General features: G+C 39.2%; 1 protein-coding gene across 12 annotated transcripts in view; it reads left to right on the plus strand.

The window, feature by feature from the left end:
* PHLDB2 (pleckstrin homology like domain family B member 2) overlaps positions 1–26900 on the plus strand; it is a 244882-nt gene that overhangs the window by 151683 nt on the left and 66299 nt on the right. For all 12 annotated transcript variants that reach the window (XM_045165477.1, XM_045165464.1, XM_045165485.1 and 9 more), the window contains one exon: positions 21973–22356. In XM_045165477.1, the coding sequence (XP_045021412.1) occupies positions 21973–22356 (384 nt within the window). The remainder of the gene's footprint in view (positions 1–21972; positions 22357–26900) is intronic.

Here is a 26900-nt window from a genome sequence, read left to right on the forward strand (position 1 = left end):
CAGGTCCTAGATCAACTTCTTAGGAGAGGTTTTGGGTATTAACTCAGATATGACGTTATAACCCTTTTTCCTTTATAAAGAGCTTGTAATAAGAAATGAGGCTTATTTTTAAGTAAGACACTCTACATTTAGCTGCTATTACATTGTCTATTTGTCTGATTACATCCCAGTGAAATGGAAAACAGATTCTTATTGAGTGTATGCAAATAATGTTGTTGCCATTAAAAAGTAAAGTGACTCAGAAAAAAATATCACTTCCTGAATTCTGAGACCTGAATTCTGAGAGGCCGCGGAGAACAAACTGCCATTAAAAGAATGTTTCATTTAGTCTGCAAAATCAGAGTCAACTGAATTGAGGGTAAGAGAGAGATCAAGATGAATGGTAAAAAGGTTTTCCCCATCAGAAAATAGAACACTAAGATTAATGCCAATAATTTTCCGAAACACATATCTGCATTTGGAAATCAGATTTCCAGTTTCAGGTCCATGAGTTCTATATAATTAATTCTTATTCCTCTAGTCTTGAGTCATTAATTTGATTTCATATAGTCATTTATTTCTTGACTAAATGAAGTCCTGAAAGTCTGATTTAGTTCCTAGTACTATATGACACTTGCCTATATAATGCCAGATCTTTTGTCAGCCTCTGCCCGTAAGTCCATCCTTTGAAATATTAAGAGTAAAGAGTATCTGGTAAAGTTCTGTCCATGAGGCTCTGAGACTGTCTTTCTTTGTTAAAGGCACATCCTCATCTATAATTTAAGCAGTCTTTGGGTAAGCATGAGAGGAAACCACAGACTATTGGTTGAGGGTAAGGGCAAGTGCTATGGTTAATCTATAGTTAATTTAACAAACCTGATCAACAAGAAGGAAAGTTTGAATCTTCTATTATGCAATAGGATGTTGATCTTATTTAATTAGTGTTTCATGTAAGGATAAGAACATACTACAGAGGGTGAGGATATTGATGTATATCCAGGGCCTTTCCATAGGTATGCAGTCACCAAGCTTTATAAAATTTTATCTATAAAAATTAGATGAGGGAAGGCTGAGTTTCTCATTTGATCTGACAAATCTTCCTATGCATTTTTTGATAGTGTTGAGCTATTTATACAAAGGGTGTAGTGAATAAACCTAAATATTTCTAGCATTCTTTTTGTAAGGTTAAGAAAAAAAAAAAAATCTTTGTCATTGCCCACCTCTGGGAAAACTTAGAGATAGTTCGAGTGCGAAAGGTATCTTTGAAAAATTTGTTTTCCTGAATTTAGGGTCTGATCTTGGGAAAGCAAAATCAAATATTAATTAGAGATTAATAATATAGGATTATGGATGCCTGAGAAAAAGAATGTTGCAGTTTGATTACCTAATAAAGTGAGGATAAATTATTTATTATAAATAATAAGCCTTAAAGTAATCAGAAATGACCTATTTTGATCATTTTAAATATGCAAGTATATATCCCAGTTAGGACAAGACACAACAGATTATTCTTTTCAGATGCTGAAACTCTTATCTCTGGACAGATTACAAAAATAAACTTTCACTACCTTTTGTAAGCATAGGCTGATTTCTCTAAGATTAGTAAGTAGGTCCTTTCATTAGGAGATAACTCTATTTTAGCTTTACATTAATAGGATGCTTCTCATAAAAAAGTTACTTCATAAATGAACTCATCAGTACTATTCAAATTTTGCCAAAATTTTAACATTTTATTACATCTTTACAGAACTAACTTTGTAAATGTTATAAACCAAAGCAAATATGCTCCTTTTCTGCAAATCTCAAATTTTCATGTAATTTTATTCAAAGTACCGTTGATTTACAATATTGTATTACTTTCAGATGTACAACATGGTGATTCAGTATTTTTATAGATTGTATTCCACTTAAAGTTATTATAAGATATTGACTATATTCCCTGTGCTATCCCATATATCATTGTAGTTTTTTATTTTATATATAGTAATTTGTGCCTCTTAATTCCCTACTCCTATAAGTCCCTCCCCACTACCCTCTCCCCACAGGTAACTACTAGTTTGTTCTCTATGTCTGTGAGTCTGTTTCTGTTACGTTTATTCATTTATTTTTTAGATTCTACATGTAAGTGCTAATGTACAATATTTGTCTTTCTCTAGCTGACTTATTCATTAGGCATAATATCCTGCAGGTTCATCTGTGTTGCTGCAAATGGGAAAACGTCATTCTTTCTGTAGCTGAGTAATATTCCATTGTCTCTGTATACCACATCTTCTTTTCTCGTCGTCTGTCAATATATCTACTTGTTCGAAAGTGATAGTCTTTTAAATTCTAAAAGATCTACATTTTGTACTCCCTCCCCCACATTTTGAGTTTCGGATGTCATGTTTTACATCTTCATGTCTATCCCTTAGTTGTTTACTGTAGTTATAATTGATTTTACAATTTTTGTCTTTTAGTCTTCCTGCTCGATTCTTATAGTTGATCCACAGCCTTTGCTATAAATTTGCCCCACCTGTGGGATTTTTCCTTTCCTGTAAATTCTCACTTCTTATTGTAGCCATTGGTTTTCCTCTTAGAGAAGACCGTTTAACACTTCTTTTAGGGTCACTTTAGAACTGATGAACTCAATATTTTCTTGTCTGAGAAGGACTTCATCTCTTCTTCCTTCTGAAAGATAACCTTGTTGGGTAGAGTATCCTAGGTTGCAGGTTTTTCCCTTTCAGTATTTTAAATATATGGTGCTACTCCCTTCTGGCCCGCAAAGTTTCTGAAGAAATAAGAACTGATAACTTTGTGGGGATTCCCTTGTATGTAGCTCTGTTTTTCTCTTGCTGCCTTTAAAATTCTCTTTATAATTAACATTTGCCATTTTAATTATGATATGTCTTGATGTGGGTCTTTTCCAATTCATCTTGTTTGGAACTACCTATGCTTCCTGCACCTGGATATCTGTTTCCTTCTTCAGATACATTTTCCACCCCATCTCTCTCTCTCTTCTTCTTGAGGGAACCCTATAATGTGAATATTATAGTGCTTGATACTGTTTCAGAGGTTCCTTAAACCATCCTCATTTTTTAAAATTTGTTTTTCTTTTTGTTATTATGATCAGGTGATTTCCTTTTTTTCTATCTTTTAGATCACTTATCACTAGGTGTATCACCTCGTCTTCTTTTAATTCCTTCTAGTGTATTTTTCATTTCTGTTATTGTATTCTTCAGCTCTGACTGGTTCTTTTTTTTTTTTTTTTCTAGTTCCTTGTTGAAATTCTCACTGTGTCCATCTATTCTTTTCTCAAATACAGTTGTAAGCACTTTTATAATTAATGCTTTTAATTTTTTACCTGGTAAATTATCTAATCTTTAGGGGTGTTCTCAGCACTGTTTTTTGTTCTGCTATTTGAAACAAACTCCTATGTCTTCTAATTTTGTTTAAATTTCTCTGTTTCTCTGGAATTAGGTGACTAGTGACCTGTTGCAGTTGTGAAGGTGTGTCCTTGTGTGGGAGTGTCCCTGTGCAGTCTGTGTGAACTCAGTGGCTGTAGTGGGAGAGTTGGATCTGAAGTGAGCATGGATGGCTGGGGTGTGTTGTCAGCTGTCACCTTTATAGGAGGTAACAATGGAGATGGAGAGGTGGAGCCAGGGCCTCTTGTAAACCTGGGCTTCTCCGATGCTTAATGACTGACATCCCTCTTGGAGGCAGGGCCAGCTCTCAGGGTACTGGAGCAAAAGCCCTTTGGGTTGGATTCAGCCTGGTTCCATTCCCTCTAATTGTGTGCTTTCTCTTCACAGTGGCACTTCCACCCTAGAGAAGAGCAAGCCAGAGCTAGAAGGCCTGGGTTCGGCCCTGGGTTGAGACAGTCCCAGCAAGCTGGTCAGAGCCCCAGGCAGCTTCCAGTTTGTTGCCTTCAGGACCCCTTGCAGCCAAATCTGCCTTTACCCTTTTCAGAGACCGAACATGGTTGAGCTGGCTCTACTCTCCTCTGTATGGACATCCCTCTGTCTTCCAAAAACAGCAGCGTTGCCCTGGTATGGTGCAGCAATAGGGCAAGAGGGACTGCAGTAGGCACCCAGGCAGGGCTGCAGGGTAGGGTGGTTGTGAGAAACCATCTAGATCTCTGGGCAGTTTCAATCTGCTTTCTGCCCCTAGGTCTGGGAGTAAGGAAACGTGTGTGCTCTTCACAAGTGGAGTCTCAGTTTCTTACAGCCCTCCAGTAAGTCCCACTGGTTTTCAGAGCAGCTGAAGGGTCACATTTTCTGGCGTTTTACCTAGGACTGGGGTGCCCAGTATTTGGCTTGAACCCATCACTCTCCAGGGAGGATCCCTGAGCCAGTGATAACCCCTTCATCTTCTGCATCCCCTCCTGGAGATGCAAGTACCAGCATCATAGTTTTCCCTCCCTTCCTACTTGACTGTGTGTGGGCCCTTCTTTGCAGCCTTGGTTGTAGAAGAGCCTCCGATCTGTGCTCGTTGGAAGCTGCTCCACACATGGTTGTACTTGTAATGTGTTTGTGGTGGGGGCAGTTGAGCTCAGCACCCTCTTTCCACTATCTTGAACTCCCTAACATCCCCGTCTACAATTTTTTAATTTCTGCCAACTTTTGTTCTTCACAGTCTTCTTTCACTTTCTGGAACAACCAGACGCTAAGGCAAATGACTTAAGATATTGTAAATTATGTTTAAGGTGACACATCACAGAATGTAATTACTACTGATATAAAAACACTTACCACAATTATAATTCAGTGTAGTTGAACATACATTTTGTATTTTTTTAATCTTATACTGTATATAGAAATAATCTTAATATCTTTCCAGTAAACTAGTACAAGACATTAAAGAAGTTCAGATCAACTAATCTATGATAAAACTAATCTAATCTGAAAGATGAAATTGTACTTGTATTATACTATGCATTGATAAGATAATGCAAAGACATATAGCTGTTTTTTAAACTAAGTTATCAAATTAGTGTTTGATAATTTGTATAAAGCTTTTCTTTAGTCATATAAACTTGTTTTCCACAGAAAAGAAAACTGTTTCTGAAGTCAAGACTTTTGATGAAGAAGGTCTTTTTCTTAAAAAGAATACATTTAAAATTTTAGAATATCATTTGGGGGGAAATCTTGGGAATATTAGGTTTATTTAAATGCTTATTAGTCTCTATAAACCAATCATAGTAGAGGTCCTTTATTTTAATTTATTATTATCTTCAGGAAGTAGGAAAATATTTCACTCTCACACAGTGATATTTTTTCTCAGTTACAGAGACTGGGCAAAAAATATTGTCCTGATTTGAGTTCATAGATAGAAAAATAACAGATGAGAAAGAACGGCAAACAAATGCTAAACCATGCTCACTGGGGAAAGGCTGGCTTTTCCAGTTCTACCTCACAGATCACCAAGTGGTCAAATCATAAAACCAGATTCCCAGTTATTGCACCATTAATGCAGAAAATTATCAGTTATTTGCAAACCAAAACCCCGCTCAGACGTAGACAAGAATCAGAAACACAGAGTAGGTAAACACACACGTTAGAGGACAGTGAGTCAGTGGGGGTAAAGTTCTGCTGCCATTCGAGATTTACTCCAGGAGCCAAAGAAAGCTATGCCTGGGCTTCCAGCCCATGAGATATTGTTCATGAGCAGTACAGTTCAGTTGGCTCTTCAGGATCCACTGGGACAATTAACTGGAATCTCCACGTTGTCAAAGCATAATTTTCAAAAAATAAACCCAACTCTTAAACAAATATAAAATTAATAGATGCCAAAGATTTATTGAATTCGTTAATGAGGAAACTGAGCGGGATACAGTAGATACACTAAGCATAATTTCTGTAGTATTTTTTAACTTAGGTATTGACTATCTCAGTGTTTCATTTGGATTTTTTTTACATGTGCAATCTTTATTTGAAAACTTAAGATAATTATTTAAAGTATTAAAGACTGAACCCTAATCATGAACCTCCAAAGACCTACTAATGGGGTATAACTGTTCACAGTGAGTCAACATTAAATAGCTTCCAACTGCTGCGCTATTTGAGTTGTTTCGTTTTTAATAATTTTTCTTCCTTCTTTCTTGCTGTAAGCTGCCAGTTTTTCTTTTGTCATTGTGCCAATCTTTTTTTAATTTATAACTTTTAGAAACCAGATATCAAGCCTTGTTTAAAAATATTGCCAACTATGAGTTACTAGGTGCAAGTGAGATCTTGAGAGGGTCCTGTGTGCGTGAAGTGTGTGTACTTCAGCTCATGGACCTTGTGACATCATTTTGGGCTGGTGAGTGGTCATTTTAACTTCCCAGTTCTGAGCTGTTTTCCAAGTAGAGGTAATGGATAAGGTACCTCTAATGGGCTGGGATGCTGATCTTTTGACAAACTAGATGTTTCAAAGACTAAAGAAATCATTATAAAGTAGACAAGATATTCTTTTGTTCATCTCATTTGAGTCCTGCCTCCCTTCCAGTAATATAGACGTAGTGAGGGCCCTCTAGTTCATCTTAAGGTCCAAGACCGTCAAAGTCATTTTAAGAAGAAAAGGGGAAAATTAAAAGCTTAAAGCAAATCCTCCTGCCTTTAGGACTGTATTTGGCTCCATCACCAAAAGCATCTGTGTGCTATTGTGGAGAACTGGTGGATTCCCACAGCTTTCTTTGTAGCAATCCAATGTTTTCTTTCTGTTTGATGACAGTCATCTGCAGTGCCTTGATAAACAGCATTGTTGCCATTTAGAACTATGTGGAACCACGCTTGGCATTCATTTCTCCATGCATGGAACAAGTTGTAATATGATGCCCATTCTCATAAGGCACCATGGAATAAGATTTTCTAACTTTTTACATACTCTACCACCCTGGAGATGAGGTTGACTTCCATGGTATTTATTACTTGAATAGGTGAAATGTCTGGGACAGCAATTGTCTGCAGTTTAGAAGACGTTTTGTTTTAATAGCCTCTCTGAAAGCCCTTTACCACAAAAGAATTTTAAGTTGCAAAGGGCTGGGACCGTGCCTGTCTTACTCACTGCTGTACATCTCTACCTCGTAACCAAGTATGCAGAATATAGGAAGCAATGTACACATGTTTTTAGAAAGAAAATGAATGGCATTCATTCTGGCTTTCCTTATTCTGTGGCTGAAGTCTGCACCCTTAGTTCCCAGATCTCAAACTTAGGTTTATGCACGTGCTTCTAGGTAACAGTGAAGCTGTCTACAAAGGGATGCAAATAACTCAGCATAAATGAATTCTTTTTACTTCTAGAAATGGAAAAATTCTCTTCCACTTTTTCAATTAATAATAAAAATATAAGACAGGTATTTTTCTTTACGTTGAAAAATTTGTGGCATTCTTTGTAAGACCTGGTGCTGTTCAAAACCAAGGCTTACGTACTTTTGAGTAGACAGTAGGTGGAATGTTTTTGAAGTTAAATAAAAGTGTAATTGAGGATACCTTAGGAGTTAAAATATAAAATGCAATTTTATAAAAGTATATATTCTCTTATACATTCAGATCAGATCAGTCGCTCAGTTGTGTCCGACTCTTTGCGACCCCATGAATCACAGCACACCAGGCCTCCCTGTCCATCACCAACTCCCGGAGTTCACTCAGACTCACGTCCATCAAGTCAGTGATGCCATCCAGCCATCTCATCCTCTGTCGTCCCCTCTCCTCCTGCCCCCAACCCCTCCCAGCATCAGAGTCTTTTCCAATAAGTCAACTCTTCGCATGAGGTGGCCAAAGTACTGGAGTTTCAGCTTTAGCATCATTTCTTCCAAAGAAATCCCAGGGCTGATCTCCTTCAGAATAGACTGGTTGGATCTCCTTGCAGTCCAATGGACTCTCAAGAGTCTTCTCCAACACCACAGTTCAAAGGCATCAATTCTTTGGGGCTCAGCCTTCACAGTCCAACTCTCACATCCATACATGACCACTGGAAAAACCATAGCCTTGACTAGATGAACCTTTGTTGGCAAAGTAATGTCTCTGCTTTTGAATATGCTATCTAGGATGGTCATAACTTTCCTTCCAAGGAGTAAGCGTCTTTTAATTTCATGGCTGCAGTCACCATCTGCAGTGATTTTGGAGCCCCCCAAAATAAAGTCTGACACTGTTCCCACTGTTTCCCCATCTATTTCCCATGAAGTGGTGGGACCGGATGCCATGATCTTCGTTTTCTGAATGTTGAGCTTTAAGCCAACTTTTTCACTCTCCTCTTTCACTTTCATCAAGAGGCTTTTGAGTTCCTCTTCACTTTCTGCCATAAGGGTGGTGTCATCTGCATATCCGAGGTTATTGATATTTCTCCCAGCAATCTTGATTCCAGTTTGTGTTTCTTCCAGTCCAGCGTTTCTCATGATGTACTCTGCATATAAGTTAAATAAACAGGGTGACAATAGACAGCCTTGACGAACTCCTTTTCCTATTTGGAACCAGTCTGTTGTTCCATGTCCAGTTCTAACTGTTGCTTCCTGACCTGCATACAGATTTCTCAAGAGGCAGATCAGGTGCTCTGGTATTCCCATCTCTTTCAGAATTTTCTACAGTTTCTTGTGAGCCACACAGTCAAAGGCTTTGGCATAGTCAATAAAGCAGAAATAGATGTTTTTCTGGAACTCTCTTGCTTTTTCTATGATCCAGCGGATGTTGGCAATTTGATCTCTGGTTCCTCTGCCTTTTCTAAACCAGCTTGAACATCAGGAAGTTCACGGTTCACATATTGCTGAAGCCTGGCTTGGAGAATTTTGAGCTTGTGTGAGATGAAATTGATAGCCAGTGGGAAGTTGCTGTATAACACAGGAAGCTTAATCCAGTGCTCTGTGACAACCTAGAGGGATGGGATGGGGTAGGGGATGGGAAGGAGGTTCAAGAATGGGGGATGTATCCCATTGTTGTAGAGCAGAAACCAGCGTAACAGTAAAGTAATTATGAATATCTTAGAAAAGCATAAGGAATCACTTTAACTCAAAAACAGTGAAAGGGTAGTAATATTCTATTCATAAATAAAGCATAAATTACCAATGAACATTACTCAAAATACATATATGTGTGCGTGTGTGTGTGTGTTCTCTAATCTCCCTGTGGTGGTAATATACAGATAGCATTTTAGAAGCCAGAGAGTAAACAACCTTGATACTTGAGTTCTATAATTAGAAAAACTTATTTGGGAAAACAACAAGAGTGAGCATTGTCAGGTGAAAGTTACTCTACCTGCAGATGTGCTTTGCTTCTATATCTGCTCCTTGCTGCCTCCACTTTCTAGTGACTCCTGACCCCAAAAACAGTTTGGTCATTCAGACTGTTTTGTATTGTAAATTGGACAGCATTTCTTAGTTGGAAGCAGAATGGACAATGTTGTAAGACTGCTTATGACTGCCTAGCCATTTTTCTTTTTTCCTAAGAAGAATGTGTTTGGAATCTGAAGGCAAACTTAAGTATTGAAAGCTATTTTGTACTCCCATCTGACTTGAAAGGCATCTGCTTCCTGATGTGGCCTTTCCTCTTGCTACATCCTGACTATAGTTTTAGTTTGAGAAAAAAAAAAAAAAGGTTGCACTAGTGGGAAGCGAGCCACTTAAACTGCAAATGGGGTGAGAGGTTGGTTTACTAACCAAATAAAGTGAGTGGCTCAGTCTTTTTAAAGGGATACTTAGAAATTATGACTCTTCCTGTATTCTGAGTCAGAATGTCCATCAGTTATTAATTGATTTAATCTTCAGGTTTAACATAAGCTTTAGAATGATTTGTATCTGTGGAGCTGTGCTTTTCTTAGCTCTGATGTTTAAAACAGCTGCTCAGCTCTCTGCCTTCTTTCACTTTCAGGCCTTTTGGATGGTTTATAGTCTGCTGCAGAAACACGATGTGAGCTGTAAATGTGAACTATGTATTTTTAAACTTCCTTACATTGAGAAAAACTTAAAACAAGAAATTAATTATGATATGTTGGATATTGGTCAGTACAGGATTAGATTGGTAATACTGTATACTGTCTAAATAAGCTATCAGTTCTCTAAGCCAACTTCTTCCATTTCTCATACAATAAGTGAATCTATAATTAGTAGATAATGTAAAGTATATAATATAAAGTAGACTGTTATCTGTCACCTTGGATCATGAGAGAATGAAGACTTTATCTTTTAAATAGCAAATTGCTGGCTTAAATGTAGATGTTCAGTAAATATTGAAGGAATTTATTCTTTGCAAACTAGAGTTGCCAACTATCCCCAGTTACCTGAGAATAAAAACAGTTATCCATCTTTTTTTTTCTTCTTCAGTTGGAGGACTAGATGGGTAGAAGAGGAATGGGAAGGGGGAAAAGTAGCATTTAGCAATATCTAGTGACTCCACTTGGGCAAACATAGAGCCAAAAGCCTTAGTGTAATTCTGTTACAGGAGGCTATGACGGTTGCTGTTAAAAGCGAGTTCCTCTATACTTGAGAGCAAACCCTAGGTTCTTGTTACAGTGGCAGTACAAGCTCTTTCCTCTTGATGGTGCCAAACATTTAAAAATCCCTGCGTAGAACTGGGGGACGTGTACTGTGCACCTCAGGTGCATAATTCAGCATTCTCAGGCTAAATGCTGAAGTACAGAATGTCACTTAGACTAAAGGGAGGCCCCATATGCCACTATGCCACTGATGGGAAAAGTTGCATTCTTTTTTTAAAATGATAAATCATTATAGAAAAACATATAAACTGAATGAAAATGGAAATTACTATATGTCATTATCAACAGCTATATGGGAGAAGGGAAATGAGAGAAGACTATTGATTCTTTGTAGGAAAAAGGGTCTCCATATTTGTTGTCAAATTACTTCATATTTCTAAATTAAAAGGCATTTATTGACCTGCCTTTGAAGATCTCTCATCATATAGTAGATTTAGTGACTGCTGGCTAATTCTTATAATGAGAAATTTTACCTCATTGTTCTACAAACGTTTATGGGAATATTTGCTATGAAGATTATTTTTAAAGTTTGAGGTTGATTCTTTAAAAAAATAAAACAAGTCCAAAACAAGTGTTTGAAATCAAATACATTCATCACTTTTTCAATGAATGAATTTTGATTCAGTCATCTCAATGTGTAGGTTAAGACATTTTAGAAGGCACTTTTAAAAAGTTCATCTTTTATTTTAGAGGTAGCTGTAGATTCCCATGCAATTAATTATAAGAAATAGTTCAGAGATCCTTCACCCAGTTTCTTCCATTGGTAACATCTTGTACACTCTAGTATAGTATAATAACCAGTGTTACCAAGTCCAGGCTCCTACTGCTTGCCTCATGACATGCCAATAAATAAAAGAGAGAAGTTGTTGGGGCAGGAAATAGCAACTTTATTCAGAAGGGCAGCAGACTGAGAAGATGGTGTACTAGTGCCCCATCTTACCCAAGTTAGAATTCAGACTTCTTTTATACTGAAAGTGGGGAGGGGTCTTGTTGTGGCAAACTTACTGCTGTTGGAATCCCTTCTTCTTGCAGCTGTCCATGTAAGTTAGGTCATGGTGTTCCTGTAAACCTCCAATAAGAAAAATGTTATTCTTTGTTCTGCAACGTTTTATCTCTATATGAATGGAAAAGTATTATACTTTAAAAAATATAGCCCTTGAGAATGGGCTATCATGTATTTCAGCCTATAGGCAACATTCCTAACTTGTAGCAAAAGCAGTAAAATATAAAGGGTAAAGAAACAGATCTAATAAGGAGTCAGATTTGTTCTTCCCTATTATAGCAGGGTATATGATGCAGTCAAGACACAGAACAGTTCTAACACCACAAGGGTTTCTCCTGTTACCCTTTTTAAAGCTGCACCTGCTTTCCTCCTACCCTTATCTTCTCCTCAACCCTTGGCAATCACTGGTCTGTTCTCCATTTCTATGTTTTTGTCATTTCAGGAATGTTACACAAATTTAATCGGATACTATGTAACCTTTTGTGTTTGGCTTTTTCCACTGCGTAATACTCTATAGAGATTGGGTCACTTTGTTGCTGTTGTTGCCTTTTCTTCAGCTCTAAGTCTGGGATTTATGAGACAAAAGGAAATCCCAGGGAATTTGTCTCTGCTTTTCCTTGAGACTCTAGTTTCCTAGCTGATCTGCTGCTTTCTCCCCATTTTTCAGAGTCTTATGTTTGTCCTATATATAAAATTTTCAAGATTCTTAGTTGTACTTTAGTGAGAAGAATAGGGGAAAGGATCTCTACACCATCTTCCCAGAAGCAGAAATCAGTAAGATTGGTTTTTCAAAGTTCAGAGCAGCCAAGAAATTTGGTGAAATCTAATTGACTGCAAGGGAGATATATTTCTTTGGGAGTGTGTTCTTTTGAAGAATTTTGGTTTGGAAAAATTGATGTTTTTCTAATTCAAACTTGCCAAGACCCTATCCCAGATCTGGGATTGTAGTTTTGATTTTGAAAAAAAAGATAATTTTAAGAAAACACTAAGTACAGTTAAAAAGAACAAGTTTCTTCAGACTGTATTTCTTTCATTTTGGTTATAGAATAGCAGAGCCAGAACTTTGAAAAGTTTGACTTTTCTATCTGCTTATGAAGACCAAGGCCTAAATCATGTCAGATTATAATTTTTGAAAGCTGCCTTGGAAGAAAGGAGAATATCATTACTTTCCTAACAACTCAAATAAAGAAAGAAGACATGTCATTGTTTACTTGTAATTTCTATATGTAAAACTCTATAGCATGCTTTTTAAATTATAGCACACTGAATTTCCCATGAGGTATATCTCCCATAGATGGTTGTATTACAGTATTTTCAGTTGATATGTGATAGTCCACCCTTCTTTTTTTTTTTACATGTTACACCTTCCTACTTTTTCAATCCAGCAACTTCTTTACATGTTAAAAGTTTATTTTTTAGGATAGATTTTCAAATGTAAAGATTTAGTTTGGGTATCGCTCATACACTGGTTTTGATTGAACAGAATAAAATATTACATAAAATTCTAAAAGTATTTCAGTGGGTTGTACATTGTAAACTGTAGTCTTTCAGGAGAAAGAAACAAATCAAAAAGATCCTCTGGAACTTAGTTAAACCGAGGTGAAAATGTAAGCAAGTTAACAGTACTATTGGACTTTTATCATGTTTTCTTTAATGGTATGGAACAATCGCATAATTTCTTTAATAGAAGGGGCTCAAGCACCATGTAGATTTTCTTCTGAAATGGTGATGTAAGAGGAAAAAATACCTGGCATATTTTTCTTAAACACTGTAGAAATTATGATTATATTGATCACATGAACTTCCTTTCTTTACAGCCAGTGTTTTTCAGTCTATAGGGAGAAGTGAATTGTTTTTCTCCTTCAGTTTTCTGAGCAGAAGCAATAATGTTATGGAGACATTCATGACAGCCCTTTTCTTTCAAATGACATCCTGCAATATTTTAAGAGTAGTTCACCACAACTTGGATATTTTATAAGAGTAAAACTTTTCAAAACTTGCATGTCTGCCAGTTGATTTTAAATGGCAAAATGATGCCGGAAGGCATCAGGAAAGGACTAAACTACAAAAAACCCTAGATATATGGTCAGAGATTGACGTAAGTCTGCCTAGCAAATGCAAGGAATAACTACAGGCAGAAAAAGAAAGTTGAGAAAAGATTCTTGGATTAGAAAGGAACATGATTAATTTAATAAAGTGGTAGTATTCGAGGACATGTCTCATGTAGATGAAAATAAAGTATTACCTCAGCATACATTTGTATTATATGATATGTTATTAAATTATGAAACATATTAATATTTGTTGTAGTTCAGTCACAAAGTTGTGTCCGACTCTTTTGTGACCCCATGGACTGTAGCCCGCCAGGCTTCTCTGTCCAGGGGATTTCCCAGGCAAGAATACCGGAGTGGGTTGCCATGCCCTCCTCCAGGGGATTGTTCTGGCCCAGGGATAGAACCCGCGGCTCCTGCTACATCTCCCACATTACAGGTACTTGTTTACCATTGAGCCACCAGGGAAGCCCATATTAATATTTAAATATATTTTATCATTGTGTTGAGTTAAATATATTATATACTTATATTTATACATATTTTCTAAAGTATAGGCTCCTCCAGAAGAGGGACATAGCCAAAAATAATAGTGGAAACAAACAGATTTAAGGGAGCTGTTGACACACCACTTAGTAATGTAGTTCTTTTAAAAAATGATCAGAGTGTGAGGATTGATTTATAAAATGGCATTAGGATAACTGAATTTCTTTGGGTATGAGCAAAGGCAGGATATGATAAGTTCCTCAGGTATTTGAATGAGGCATGTACTCACAGGGCAGGGACACTAATTACCTCTGGCATTTAAGGTGAAGCCAGAGACAATGTGAAATAGAAACCTGGATTCTACATCGGGGTGAAGTGTGTACTGGTTAGGAGATGGAGTTTTTGGAAGGTAGTTCTTTCTAGAAGTTCTTTCTAGAAGCTCCATGGACTTATGCTGTGTGGAATGTATGTTGCTTAGTAATGGTGGGGTTAGAGGGACCAAATGGCAGTGAGTGACAGAAAAAGATTCCTTCCTCCCTGGGTTACTTTGGCGATTGGGCTTAGGCACCTAATCTACCACAGGAAAGAATTCTAGGCCATGAGGGAATTCTTTCTCTTTCCAGATTGGCGAAGGAACCTCATAGTCTGTGAACTTTAAGGGAGATATTTGGCTGCATAAGATATTTTTCCTGTAGGCCACCAGTGAAGCTTACCTGAGCTTTTATGTCCAGAGTTTTTATTGGACTTCATAACATAGGCATGATTGATTGACTGCCTGTGTGGTTAACTTCTGTCTCCAGGTTGATTGATACCACATGACCCAAAGCATGTGTCACCCTGCTTATTTAACTTATATGCAGAATACATCATAAGAAATGCTGGGCTGGAAGAAGCACAAGCTGGAATCAAGATTGCTGGGAGAAATATCAATAACCTCACATATGCAGATGACACCACCCTTATGGCAGAAAGTGAAGAGGAACTCAAAAGCCTCTTGATGAAAGTGAAAGAGGAGAGTGAAAAAGTTGGCTTAAAGCTCAACATTCAGAAAACGAAGATCATGGCATCTGGTCCCATCACTTCATGGGAAATAGATGGGGAAACAGTGGAAACAGTGTCAGACTTTATTTTTGGGGGCTCCAAAATCACTGCAGATGCTACTCCTTGGAAGGAAAGTTATGACCAACCTAGATAGCATATTGAAAAGCAGAGACATTACTTTGCCAACACAGGTCTGTCTAGTCAAGGCTATGGTTTTTCCAGTGGTCATGTATGGATGTGAGAGTTGGACTGTGAAGAAAGCTGAGCGCCAAAGAATTGATGCTTTTGAACTGTGGTGTTGGAGAAGACTCTTGAGAGTCCCTTGGACTGTAAGGAGATCCAACCAGTCCATTCTAGAGGAGATCAGCCCTGGGTGTTCATTGGAAGGACTGATAATAAAGCTGAAACTCCAGTACTTTGGCCACCTCATGCGAAGAGCTGACTCATTGGAAAAGACTCTGGTGCTGGGAGGGATTGGGGGCAGGAAGAGAAGGGGACAACAGAGGATGAGATGGCTGGATGGCATCACTGACTCAATGGACATGAGTTTGAATGAACTCCGGGAGTTGCTGATGGACAGGGAGGCCTGGCATGCTGCGATTCATGGGGTCACAAAGAGTTGGACACGACTGAGAGACTGAACTGAACTGACCCAAAGCACCCACATGAAATCATGTGGTCTTTCTGGAGTAGCCAGCCCCCACCCTGAGAGAAAGGTGTGGCCAACCTTTCCCTAATCAACAAAAACACTCTTATCAGTTATGACGTAGATTACCTTCGAGAAGCCAACTGCAGAAGCAGACCTCTCTTTGGGCAAAGTCAAATTCTTTGTTACACAGCAAATGTATCTCAAAAGCGTAAGGCAGCATAGATCTGTTTCACTGTTCTACCCCGTGGCCTGCATGGGTTGAACGAGGCCTCTGCTCCATGCTTGCTCACTCACAGCCCAGGCTGATGGAGCCAACATCATTGCAGTGTTGCTCTGCTATGATAAAGCCAGGCATGTACTGAATCATGTGCTGGCTGTTTAGGCAGAAGTTACGCTTGTTGCTTCTTACATTTTGTTGGCTGATGCAAGTTTGATAGTCATATCCAGTTTAGGGGTTGGGAAGAAAAGAACCATTTTATTCTGTGCCCAGAAAGAAGAGAACTGATGCTAATACTACCAGGGATTTATTTCTACCTTAAGGGACTTATCTCTAAAAACATAAAGACACACAGAAAAGATTTCTAAGCCATTGCTTCTGTTTTTCCTCCTTATAGACCCACCTAATTGAGACATCAAAATTTGATCATGGAGTCTTGGAAATTCTGTTTACATGCTGTCAGCTCGTCTCATTCTACCATCCACTTTTAAACCGAGACCTCTGACCCTCGGTGCACCCTATGAATTTATTCCTAAAGTTTATTTAGGGTGTTGGAATCTATCAAGTCCTGATATAAAGAGGAAGAAATTTGACCCATCTCTGCATGTATCTCATTCCTCTTCCTCCAAGAACCCCATCTCTCTAGCCACATAGTAGCTGTTGATCTTTGAGTATACTGTGATAATTCATGACTCTATGACTTTGCTTATATGGTTCCTTTATAGCAATGCCCTGCCTACCTGTCCAGCAGACCAGACTCATATTTATCCTTGAGGACTCAATTCAGATTTATTTTTCTATAATCTTTGTGCACTGCCTTCCCATAAAAGAATCCATATATTTTCTGTAAACCTGTTATCACTGTTTCTTTAGTTAATTGCCTATTTGTGCTTCTTGTTACAGAGAAAGCAATGGCACCCCACTCCAGTACTCTTGCCTGGAAAATCCCATGGATGGAGGAGACTGGTAGGCTGCAGTCCATGGGGTTGCTAAGAGTCGGACATGACTGAGCAACTTCACTTTGACTTTTCACTTTCATGCATTGGAGAAGGAAATGGCAACCCACTCCAGTGTTCTTGCCTGGAGAATCCCAGGGACGGGGGAGCCTGGTGGCCTGCTGTCTATGGGGTTGCACAGAGTTGGACATGACTAAAGCGACTTAGCAGCAGCAGCCCAGCTTCTTGTTAAAGATCTGAGGGTACAAATGCTGTCTTTTTCTATCTTTGTAGTCCCAGCACAATACCAGGCAGAGAGTAGCTTAATAGATTGTTACTGAACTGAAGATATGGAAACATTGAATCTCTAGGACTAATAGAAAAGTGAGATCATATTTATTAGTTACAACAGGTCCTCTTAAATAGAGAAAAATCTCTTTTCAAGTAAATTATTTCTAACCACTAAAAGTTGTCCTTTTTGTAATAAATAACAGCATATGTAGTTATAAAAGAGGGATTTTCTTTTTTTTTTCCTTTTCTTTTGAGGTTTTTTAATTGAAGTACCGTTGATTTGTCATGTCCTATTAGTTTCAAGTGTACAATACAGCAATTCCGTTTTTGTATGTATATATATATATGTATGTATACATTCTTTTTCAGATTCTTTTATTTTATAGGTTATTACAAAATACTTAGTATTGTTCCCTGTGCTATATAGTAAGTCCTTGTTGGCTATTTTATATATAGTAGTGTGAATATATGTTAATTCCAAACTCATAATTTATCCCTCCTTCCTTCTGTCCTTTTTGGTAACTAAAGCTTATTTTCTACGTCTATGGGTCTATTTCTGTTTTGTAAATAAGTTCATTTATACCTTTTTTTTTTTTTAATATTCCACCCATAAATGATATGTGATATTTGTCTTTCTCTGACTTACTTCTCTTAGTATGATAATCTCTAGGTCCATTCATATTGCTGCAAATGGCATTATTTCATTCTCTTTTATGACTGGGTAATATTCCATGAACATGAGTTACCAACTCAGCAACAACAATATTCCTTTGTGTATATATATCTCACATCTTTATCCACTCATCTTTCAGTGGGCATTGAGGTTGCTTCCATATCTTGGCTATTATAAACAGTGCTGCAGTGAACACTGGGGTTCATGTATGTTTCTGAATTATAGTTTTCTTGGGATGTATGTTTAGGAGTGGGTTTACAGGATAGTATGGTAACTCCATTTTTAGTTTTTTAAGGAATTTCCATATCATCTCCATCAGATTAGATCAGATCAGTCGCTCAGTCGTGCCTGACTCTTTGCGACCCCATGAATCGCAGCATGCCCGGCCTCCCTGTCCATCACCATAGTGGTTACTAAAAGGGAAATTTTAACAAAGGTTTCACTCATGATTAAGAATTGGTACTTGATTTTCTGCATAATTTATTTCTATAATATATTCACTGTCCAAGGGCTTAGGCGGCTGTTGATTATGAGAGCACTGGGTGGGTTCAAAATACTGATGAGGTTCCTGACAAGGGCTGTGAACTACAATGGGGCAATGCCAGACACATTCAAATCTGAAAAGAAAGAAAGCTCTGTGGTCAAAAGACAGCCCACAACATTTTTTTAATCATTAAGTGAAAGAAAGGTGCACCATTTTCTTCAGGTTTATTTGTTAAGCTCTATGGTGACTGCAGCCATGAAATTAAAGGACGCTTACTCCTTGGAAGGAAAGTTATGACCAATCTAGATAGCATATTCAAAAGCAGAGACATTACTTTGCCAACAAAGGTTCGTCTAGTCAAGGCTATGGTTTTTCCTGTCGTCATGTATGGATGTGAGAGTTGGACTGTGAAGAAGGCTGAGCGCCGAAGAATTGATGCTTTTGAGCTGTGGTGTTGGAGAAGACTCTTGAGAGTCCCTTGGACTGCAGGGAGATCCAACCAGACCATTCTGAAGGAGATCAGCCCTGGGGTTTCTTTGGAAGGAATGATGCTAAAGCTGAAACTCCAGTGCTTTGGCCACCTCATGCGAAGAGTTGACTCATTGGAAAAGACTCTGATGCTGGGAGGGATTGGGGGCAAGAGGAGAAGGGGACGACAGAGGATGAGATGGCTGGATGGCATCACTGACTCTGTGGACTTGAGTCTGAGTGAACTCCGGGAGTTGGTGATGGACAGGGAGGCCTGGTGTGCTGCGATTCATGGGGTCGCAAAGAGTCGGACACGACTGAGCAACTGATCTGATCTGATCTGATCTGATCTGATGTCCCCTTCAGAGGTTCCTATGATATATGGAGATGAGGAAAGGGCAAATGGAGAGGGAAAACAGTCTAAATGTATTTTAAATAATTTGATTCAAAGGGAGCTACATTCTAAATCCTGAACACAAATGTTTTAGGTCATTTAGATATTTAGACTCTCTGCTGGTGCCTTTTCAAGAGAATGCACAGTAGGTTGCTTGTTTGGAAAGGTGGGTAGGAATTGGAGATATCAAAGAGGGTAGCTTCCTAACTCACCAGGTTGTCAGGTGAAGCGTCAAAGGAAATTGAATTTTAGGAAGAGAGCCACCCATCTCAGGTTGCCCATCCCAGTTTGGGCTTGCTGTCCCAGCATAATTATTAATAGTGCTCTATTTGATTCTCAAAAGTGTCCTGTGCAGAATGGCCGCCCTTGTTTCAGGTCATGCAGAGTGGAGAATAGCGGCGTGATGAATGGGAAGGATGCAGAGAGCTCAGGGGAGAATTATGAAGGCGATTCTGCTCAGGGTTTTCCTTAAAAGGCTTCTCATGCTTTCCGAAATGCCTTGCAGACCTTTCTTCTGACGCAGTCCTCATCATCAGTTTATTTTTCTTTGGTGCAGCTTCTGACCGGGCCAGTGCATCTTGGCGCAGTCCGGATTTCTGTTAGACTCGTGGGCAGCAGTGCTGCATGCGTGTGAGATTCAAGTCTGAACAGATTGGCTGTGAATGGGGTGATAAGAATAGAGAGAAGCACATAGCAGTAGACCAAACTTCCTGTGCACCCGCCTTGGAATACTGTTTCACCATCTGAAATAGCATTCATCTTAAGGCTGGGATCATTTATTCCCTCTGGAATTAAGCAATAGCACTGGCAGCAAAAGAGACTATTTTGGGAAGGAGAGGAAGGAGGAATTTTGCCGCGAGTGACAGACTGGGCAGAAGTACCTTTCATGCTTTTGAGGACTGCACTGTTCATTAGCAACTTGATTAATAGAAATTGACAACTTTCCTATAATCCCAAACATAATGAATGTCAAGGCATACACACTGTCCTCTGTGAAGATTAGCAAAGACTGTGTTTAGATGCTTTGACTTAATTCACCTACACTGCAGAAAGAGAACTTTTCCTTGGAGATTAGCCTCTAATGCAGATGCTCTTGAGAAGGGGTAAATTATAAATCTTGTTCCTATCCCCTTCCTCACTTATGCCTTCCAGTTGTTTTTGCATATTCCCGCGCAGACTTTGCTAGACTGTTAGAGAAGTTTAAAATAAGGCAGTGAATGCTGTGCCACTGCCGCCCCCCACCAACTCCGCCCCACATACACACGCTCCCTCCCCACAAAGCTGAGGTGGGTAGGACTTGGCAGCTGGTGGCAGCTGCAGAGATAAATAAGCACCAGGACTCCTGGATGGACAGGGTGCAGAAGCTCCTGCGATGAGGTTGTGCAGCCGAGTGCCTTCCATGAGACTGAGGCCATGAGGACGGAGCTGCAGCTGGAGTCCAGAAGTTCAGGCAGTGAAAGGGAGGTGGGGCTTATAACAACCAGTTTAATAGTCCTTTTGATCAAGTTTTTGCATTTTTGGAGTGTGGAGAGTACTTAAGAAGACGGATAAAAGTCATTTCATGCTAATTTGTCGTTTAATGGATGTATTTAATGAAAACCAGGGGATTATGTTGGCCTTTTCCTATTTGATTTTCCTGTTTGATATTCTTCCACTAATAAAGAGTAAACTGCCTTCAGAATTTCGTCTCTACAGATTTGCTGTGAAATATTAAAAACAATAGCCCAAGGCTACTTAACATTTTTCTCTTTTTTTTACTGGTAACCAGTTTGGAAAATGTTTCTCTGTGGAAGACTTTAGAATCCTCTTTTCAATGTGGTAGATGTAATGACAAGAGATTTTTTTGCTATTTTATTTTTTTTTCTTTTCACTTTGGCAATTGAGTTAATGTGAGAGAAGATGTTGAGTTTCCTTACCCCAACAGTGCTGTCTAGGTTTATGATAAGCATTTTGTAAATTATATCCCCTTGTTCACAAACATGTAGTAAATTTACTTAAAGTCAAAAATCATAAATATATACTTGTTTTTTCTGGGGAGCTTGGTGCAGTGTCAGTTAGTGGTACCATTATAGACATCAATGGCCAGTATATTGATTTTTTAAAACAAACTATCATTTTATAGTTCAGCTGAATGATTCAAATATTTAATGATCTCAGAATTTGAAATATATTGCTGTCTTCCTATCTGGACCTGATATTGAATATTCTTCATCTTCCTACAACATTCTCTTTTTAAAAAAATTATTTTGATTTATTCATGTGAGAAATTTGTGGGAAAGATCTTTATATCATGACAAGACATAAAAAAAGTTTTCAAAGTTTTGAAGCATTTCAAGAAAAAAAAGATCTAGTTATGCCTTTCAAATTAAACTTTTTTTAAAGTAGCATTTTTCTTTTGTGCATCTAAACAGTAGAATATATTTCTATAGAAAGTTAGAGAATTAATTTTAAGTACAAATATAATACTAAGGCTACAATGATGAAAGAGCTATTGTTGAAGGTAGATAGTAGAGGGAGGCAAGGGGGTGAAGATGTCAAAAAGGATATTAAAAAAAATTTTTTTTTGAAGTGTTTGGAGAATTGACAAATCAAAAAAGGTCTCACTAAATGCTAGTATGTGCTAGAATCAGCACTGGGATATACAAATAAAGAATTGAGTTTGGGAGGAACATCAGGCATTGTTTGTTAAACCAGGTTTCATCTGGATTTTATAAATGGATTCATCAATGATAAAAAATATCACCAGCCAAGTGTCTGTGGGACTATGTGTGGGTTGAATTTACCAGTGGTCCCAGCCTCTTCTCTATGTGGAGTTGCTCCCTGCTCACAAACTCACCGACCTTCTGTCCTCTGTGTTCCAGGAGAGACAGCGTCTGGAGACCATCCTCAGCCTCTGTGCTGAGTACACAAAGCCTGACAGTCGCGTGTCCCCCGGCACCACCGTGGCAGATGTGCAGAAAATCAATAAAGAGCTGGAGAAACTGCAGCTCTCCGATGAGGAGTCTGTGTTTGAAGAAGCCCTGGTGAGCCCGGACACCAGGTATAGGTGCCACCAGAAAAGCGCTCTCCACGACGCGGACCTGGCAGGCTTTGGGAGCCTCAGTCAGAGCAGTGCCAGCTTCCTCCCGCCACGGGGCTCCAGGAATGATGAACTGCTCGGGGACCTCGCCAGGACTCCCCCGCCGCCCTCCTCTGCCTTTCTGAAAGCTTCCGGCGAGTCTGCTTACCTAAGTATCCTACCAAAGGTAAAGCCAGCCACACACAGAAATTAGATACAGGGCCCGGACCGTGCATCTGCCCTGGCCTAGACATTAGGGGTCTTACTGCTTGTTTTCCAGAATGTTTGCAGTGAAGCAGCTACTCTGATGGCTCAGACAGTAAAGAATCTACCTGCAATGCAGGAGAACCTGGTTCAGTTCCTGGATGGGGGAAGATCCCGTAGAGGAGGCAATGGCAGTCCACGCCAGTATTCTTGCCTGGGAAATTCCATGGTCAGAGGAACCTGGTGGGCTATAGTCCATAGGGGTCACAAAGACTGAGCGACGAACACTAACACTAGCTAAACAAGGTGCAGCAAACTCTAGTGTTTACTATAAAGTAACAAATTTAGACTCTAGAAAATGTAGCAGTACAGAAAGAGAAAGAAAAACAGTTTGACTTCTCCCTATCCCCTCTGGTTGCATACCTGAGAGATAAACGCAGAGGGTCTTCCATACCTTTCCAATATTTTTGTGCACATGTGGCAATATAAGCATATTGAATTTATATATATAATATATTATATATACATTATATATATAAACATATACACAAGTATAGTGTTCTGCATGATGTTTTTCTCCTATTGAATGTCTTGAGCATCTTTGCATATTATTCTAGACAGTTCTACCTCATTCTTACTGATGGTCAACTAGTATTTTATTGTTTGGAAATACTGTTTAAATTGTTATCAATATTTTACTAATAAAATCCATATGCAGCAAATATTCTGGAATATATATATATTAGCACAAATTGTGCAAATGTGTCTGTGGAGTTGGTAGGTCAAAGAGTTTGTGTATTATTCATTTTAAACAATATTTCCAACTTATAATCTCAAAGACTGTGTGTATTTCCAGGTGACTCTTGAGAAGAGTTTATCCCTGCACCTTGTTATTTATGCACTTGCCAAAGTATGTATCATCAAAATTTTCAATTTGCTAAGTTCATTATGTTTTAATTTGCTTGCCAGTTTAACTGGCAAGAATACTGGAGTGGGTAGCCATTCCCTTCTCCAGAGGATCTTCCAAACCCAGGACTTGAACCAGGGTCTCCTGCATTGCAGGCAGATTCTTTACTGTCTGAGCCACCAGGGAAGTCCCCTCCTCATTGGATCTGTATTGATCTGTATCAGTAAATCTGTTTCTGTTTTGTTATGTTTATTTTTTTTAGGTTCCACATGCAAGTGCTAATATGCAGTATTTGTCTTTCTCTGGCTGACTTATTTCACTAAGCATAATATCCTCCAGGTCCATCCATGTTGTTGCAAATAGGAAATTTTCATTCTTTTTATGAATATTTCATTGTCCATATTTACCACATCCTCTTTAACCATTCATTTGTTACAGTTAGGTTGCTTTCATTTCTTGGCTGTTATAAATAGTGTTGCTATAAACATTGAGGTGCATATATCTTTTCAAATTACTGTTTTTTTTTGTTTTCTTCAGATATATACCCAGGATTGGGACTTGCTGGATCATATGGTGGTTCTATTTTTAGTTTTCTTGCGAAGGCTCCATGCTGTTTTCCATAGTGGTTTGCTAGTTTGCATTCCCACCAGTAGCGTGCTAAGGTTCCCTTTGCTCCACATCCTCACCAACATATGTTATCTCTGAACTTCTTGATGATAGCCGTTCTGACAGGTGTGAGGTGATCTCACTGTGGTTACGACTTGCATTATTCTGATGATTGGCAATGTTGAGCATCTTTTCATGTGCCTGTTTGCCATCTGTATGTCTTCTTCAGAAAACTGCCTATTCAGGTCTTCTGCCCTTTTTAAAGCAGTTGTTTTTCTGATATTGAATTATATGAGCTGTATATTTTGAATATTAACTCTTTATTGGTCGTATCATTTGCAAATATTTTCTCCCATTCAGCAGGTTGTCTCTTCATTTTGGTGATGGTTTCCTTTGCTGTGAAACAAAACTTTTAAGTTTAATTAAGTCCTATTTTTTTAGGGGGAGGGGGTTCCCTTGTACGTGACTCTATTTTTCTCTTGCTGCCTTTAAAATTCTCTTTTTAATCTCTAGCTTTTGCCATTTTAATTATGATATGTCTCAAAGTGGGTCTCTTTGAGCTCATCTTCTCTGAAACTACCTGTGCTTCCTGTACTAGAAATCTGTTTCCTTCTTCAGCTTTAGGAGCTTTCAGCCATAATTTCATCAAATACATTTTCTACCCCTTTCTCTTTTCACCTTCTGGGACCCCTGTAATGTAATGTTACAACACTTGATGTTGTCTCAGAAGTCCCTTGGTTGGTTTTCCTTTCTGCTATTTATGATTGGGTGATTGCATTATTCTTTCTTCCAGATTTCTCATGTGTTCTTCTGTATCACCTAATCTGCTATTAATTCCTTTGAGTGTATTCTTCATTTCAGTTATTGTATTCTGGAGCTCCGTTTTTTAAAATATGTTTTAGTTCCTTGTTAAAATTCTTATTCTTTGTATCTTTTTTTTTTTTTTTTTAACCCAATTCAGTTGACATTCTTGTTGCTAATACTTTGAACCCTTTTATCTGGTAAATTTTTATCTCTGTTTCATTAGGGTTTTCTCCAGGTCTTTCTTCCCCCTTGTTCTTTCATTTGAAACATTTTCCTTTGTATTCCCATTATGTTTAACTTTATGAAATTTGTTGAAATAGTTACCTATCCTGCTCTTGAATGGGGTATCCTTGTGTGTGAGTGCCCCTATGCGGTCTGCAAGTGCCCGGTGGCTTTGGTGGGAAAAGCTGGATCTGAAGTGAGCAAGGATCCCATCTTCTCCTGGGGTGTGCTGGCAGCTGTCACCTTGGTGAGGGGTAGGGCTGGAGATGGAGGGGCTGGAGCCACAGCCAGGGGCAAGCTGGCTTCTCCATGTTCAGTGGCTGTCACTTCCCTGTCTGCGTGTCAGCAGAGCTCAAGGTGCTGGACCAGAAGCCCTGAGGGTTGAGTCCAGGCGGGTTCCTTTTCTTCTAAATGTGCACTCCCTCCCCCGAATACAGCACCTCTGTCCTGGTGGGGAGCTGCTCAGGAGCAAGAGAAGCTAGATCAGGCACTTGTTGCAGACAGGAGCAGCTGTGGGAAGCCAGCCAGACTCTTCACACTGTTTTTAGTCTGCTTCCTCCCCCTTGTTCCCTAGAGCAGGCAGACGTGTGCACCCGCTCTTCGTGAGCAGTCTCGGCTTCTTAAGCCCTCCTGTAAGTCCCACAGTTTTCAAACCAGCTAAGGGGACTTGTCTTCGCTGGGTTGGACCCTACGGCTGGTGTGCCCTAACTTCACAGGGGGGATCTCTGAGCCCGTCATATCCCTCTCCTCCTCTGTGTCCTGCTTGGGGCATGGGTCCTGCTTGCTTTCATCTCCTCTCTTCATGCCCAATTCCATGTGGATCTTTACAGCCTTGCTTGTAGCAGAGCCTTTCCTCCAGACTCCTGTTTGTGTCCAGCTAGAGTTGCTACACATCTAGATGTATCCTTGATGTGTTCGTCGGGATGGTGAGCTCGGCATCCTCCTACTCCATCTTGATCTCCCTTGTCTTCCTCGTCACTGATTTTTTTAAAAAATGCTTTGTCTCAGGTGCTATTGTGGTGGTAAGGACATTAGTCTTTTATCATGAGTTGTCTTCCCCTTGACATTATTAATGACTGTTTCAGATATATTGGACATTTATCAGTTCAGTTCAGTCGCTCAGTTGTGTCTGACTCTTTGCAACCCTATGGACTGCAACATGCCAGGCTCCCCTGTAAACTCCTGGAGCTTGCTCAAAAACTCATGTCCATCGAGTTGGTGATGCCATCCAACCATCTCATCCTCTGTCATCCCCTTCTCCTGAAAAGGTTGTGTAAAGAGTTTCTATTTGTCCTCCTTGCTTTCCTAGAGTATCTCCTATTATTTACATCTTGCCTAAGTATGATGGTGGGCTTCCCTGGCAGCTCAGATGGTAAAGAATCTGCCTGCAATGCAGGAGACCCAGGTTCCATCCCTGGATCAGGAAGATCTCCTGGAGAAGGAAACGGCAACCCACTCCAGTATTCTTGCCTGGAGAATCCCATGGACAGAGGAACCATGGACAGAGGAACCCTACAGTCCATGGGGTCGCAAAGAGCCGGACACGACTGAGCGAGTAACACACATAAGTATGGTACATTCATCAAGATTGATGAACCAATTTTGATATACAATATTGACTAAAGACCACAGTTTACATTAAGGAGATCTTCTCATATTGTATGCTTCCCTGATAACTCAGATGGTAAAGAATCCACCTGCAATTCAGGAGACTTGGATTCAATCCCTAGGTCAGAAAGATCCCCTGGAGAAGGAAAGGGCTACCCACTCCAGTATTTTTGCCTGGAGAATATTATGGACAGAAGAGCCTGGCAGACTGCAGTTCATGGGGTTGCAAAGAGTCAGACATGACTGAGCGACTAAGCATACACACACTTCATAGTGTATGGTTCTGTTGGTTTTGACAAGTGCAATGTGTAATATGTCCATCGTTGCTGTTTCATACATAATAATGTCCTCACCCTAAGAATCTCCTGGATTCAACCTAT

This window comes from Bubalus bubalis, chromosome 1, assembly GCF_019923935.1.
Source record: "Bubalus bubalis isolate 160015118507 breed Murrah chromosome 1, NDDB_SH_1, whole genome shotgun sequence".
Taxonomy (NCBI): Eukaryota; Metazoa; Chordata; class Mammalia; order Artiodactyla; family Bovidae; genus Bubalus; species Bubalus bubalis.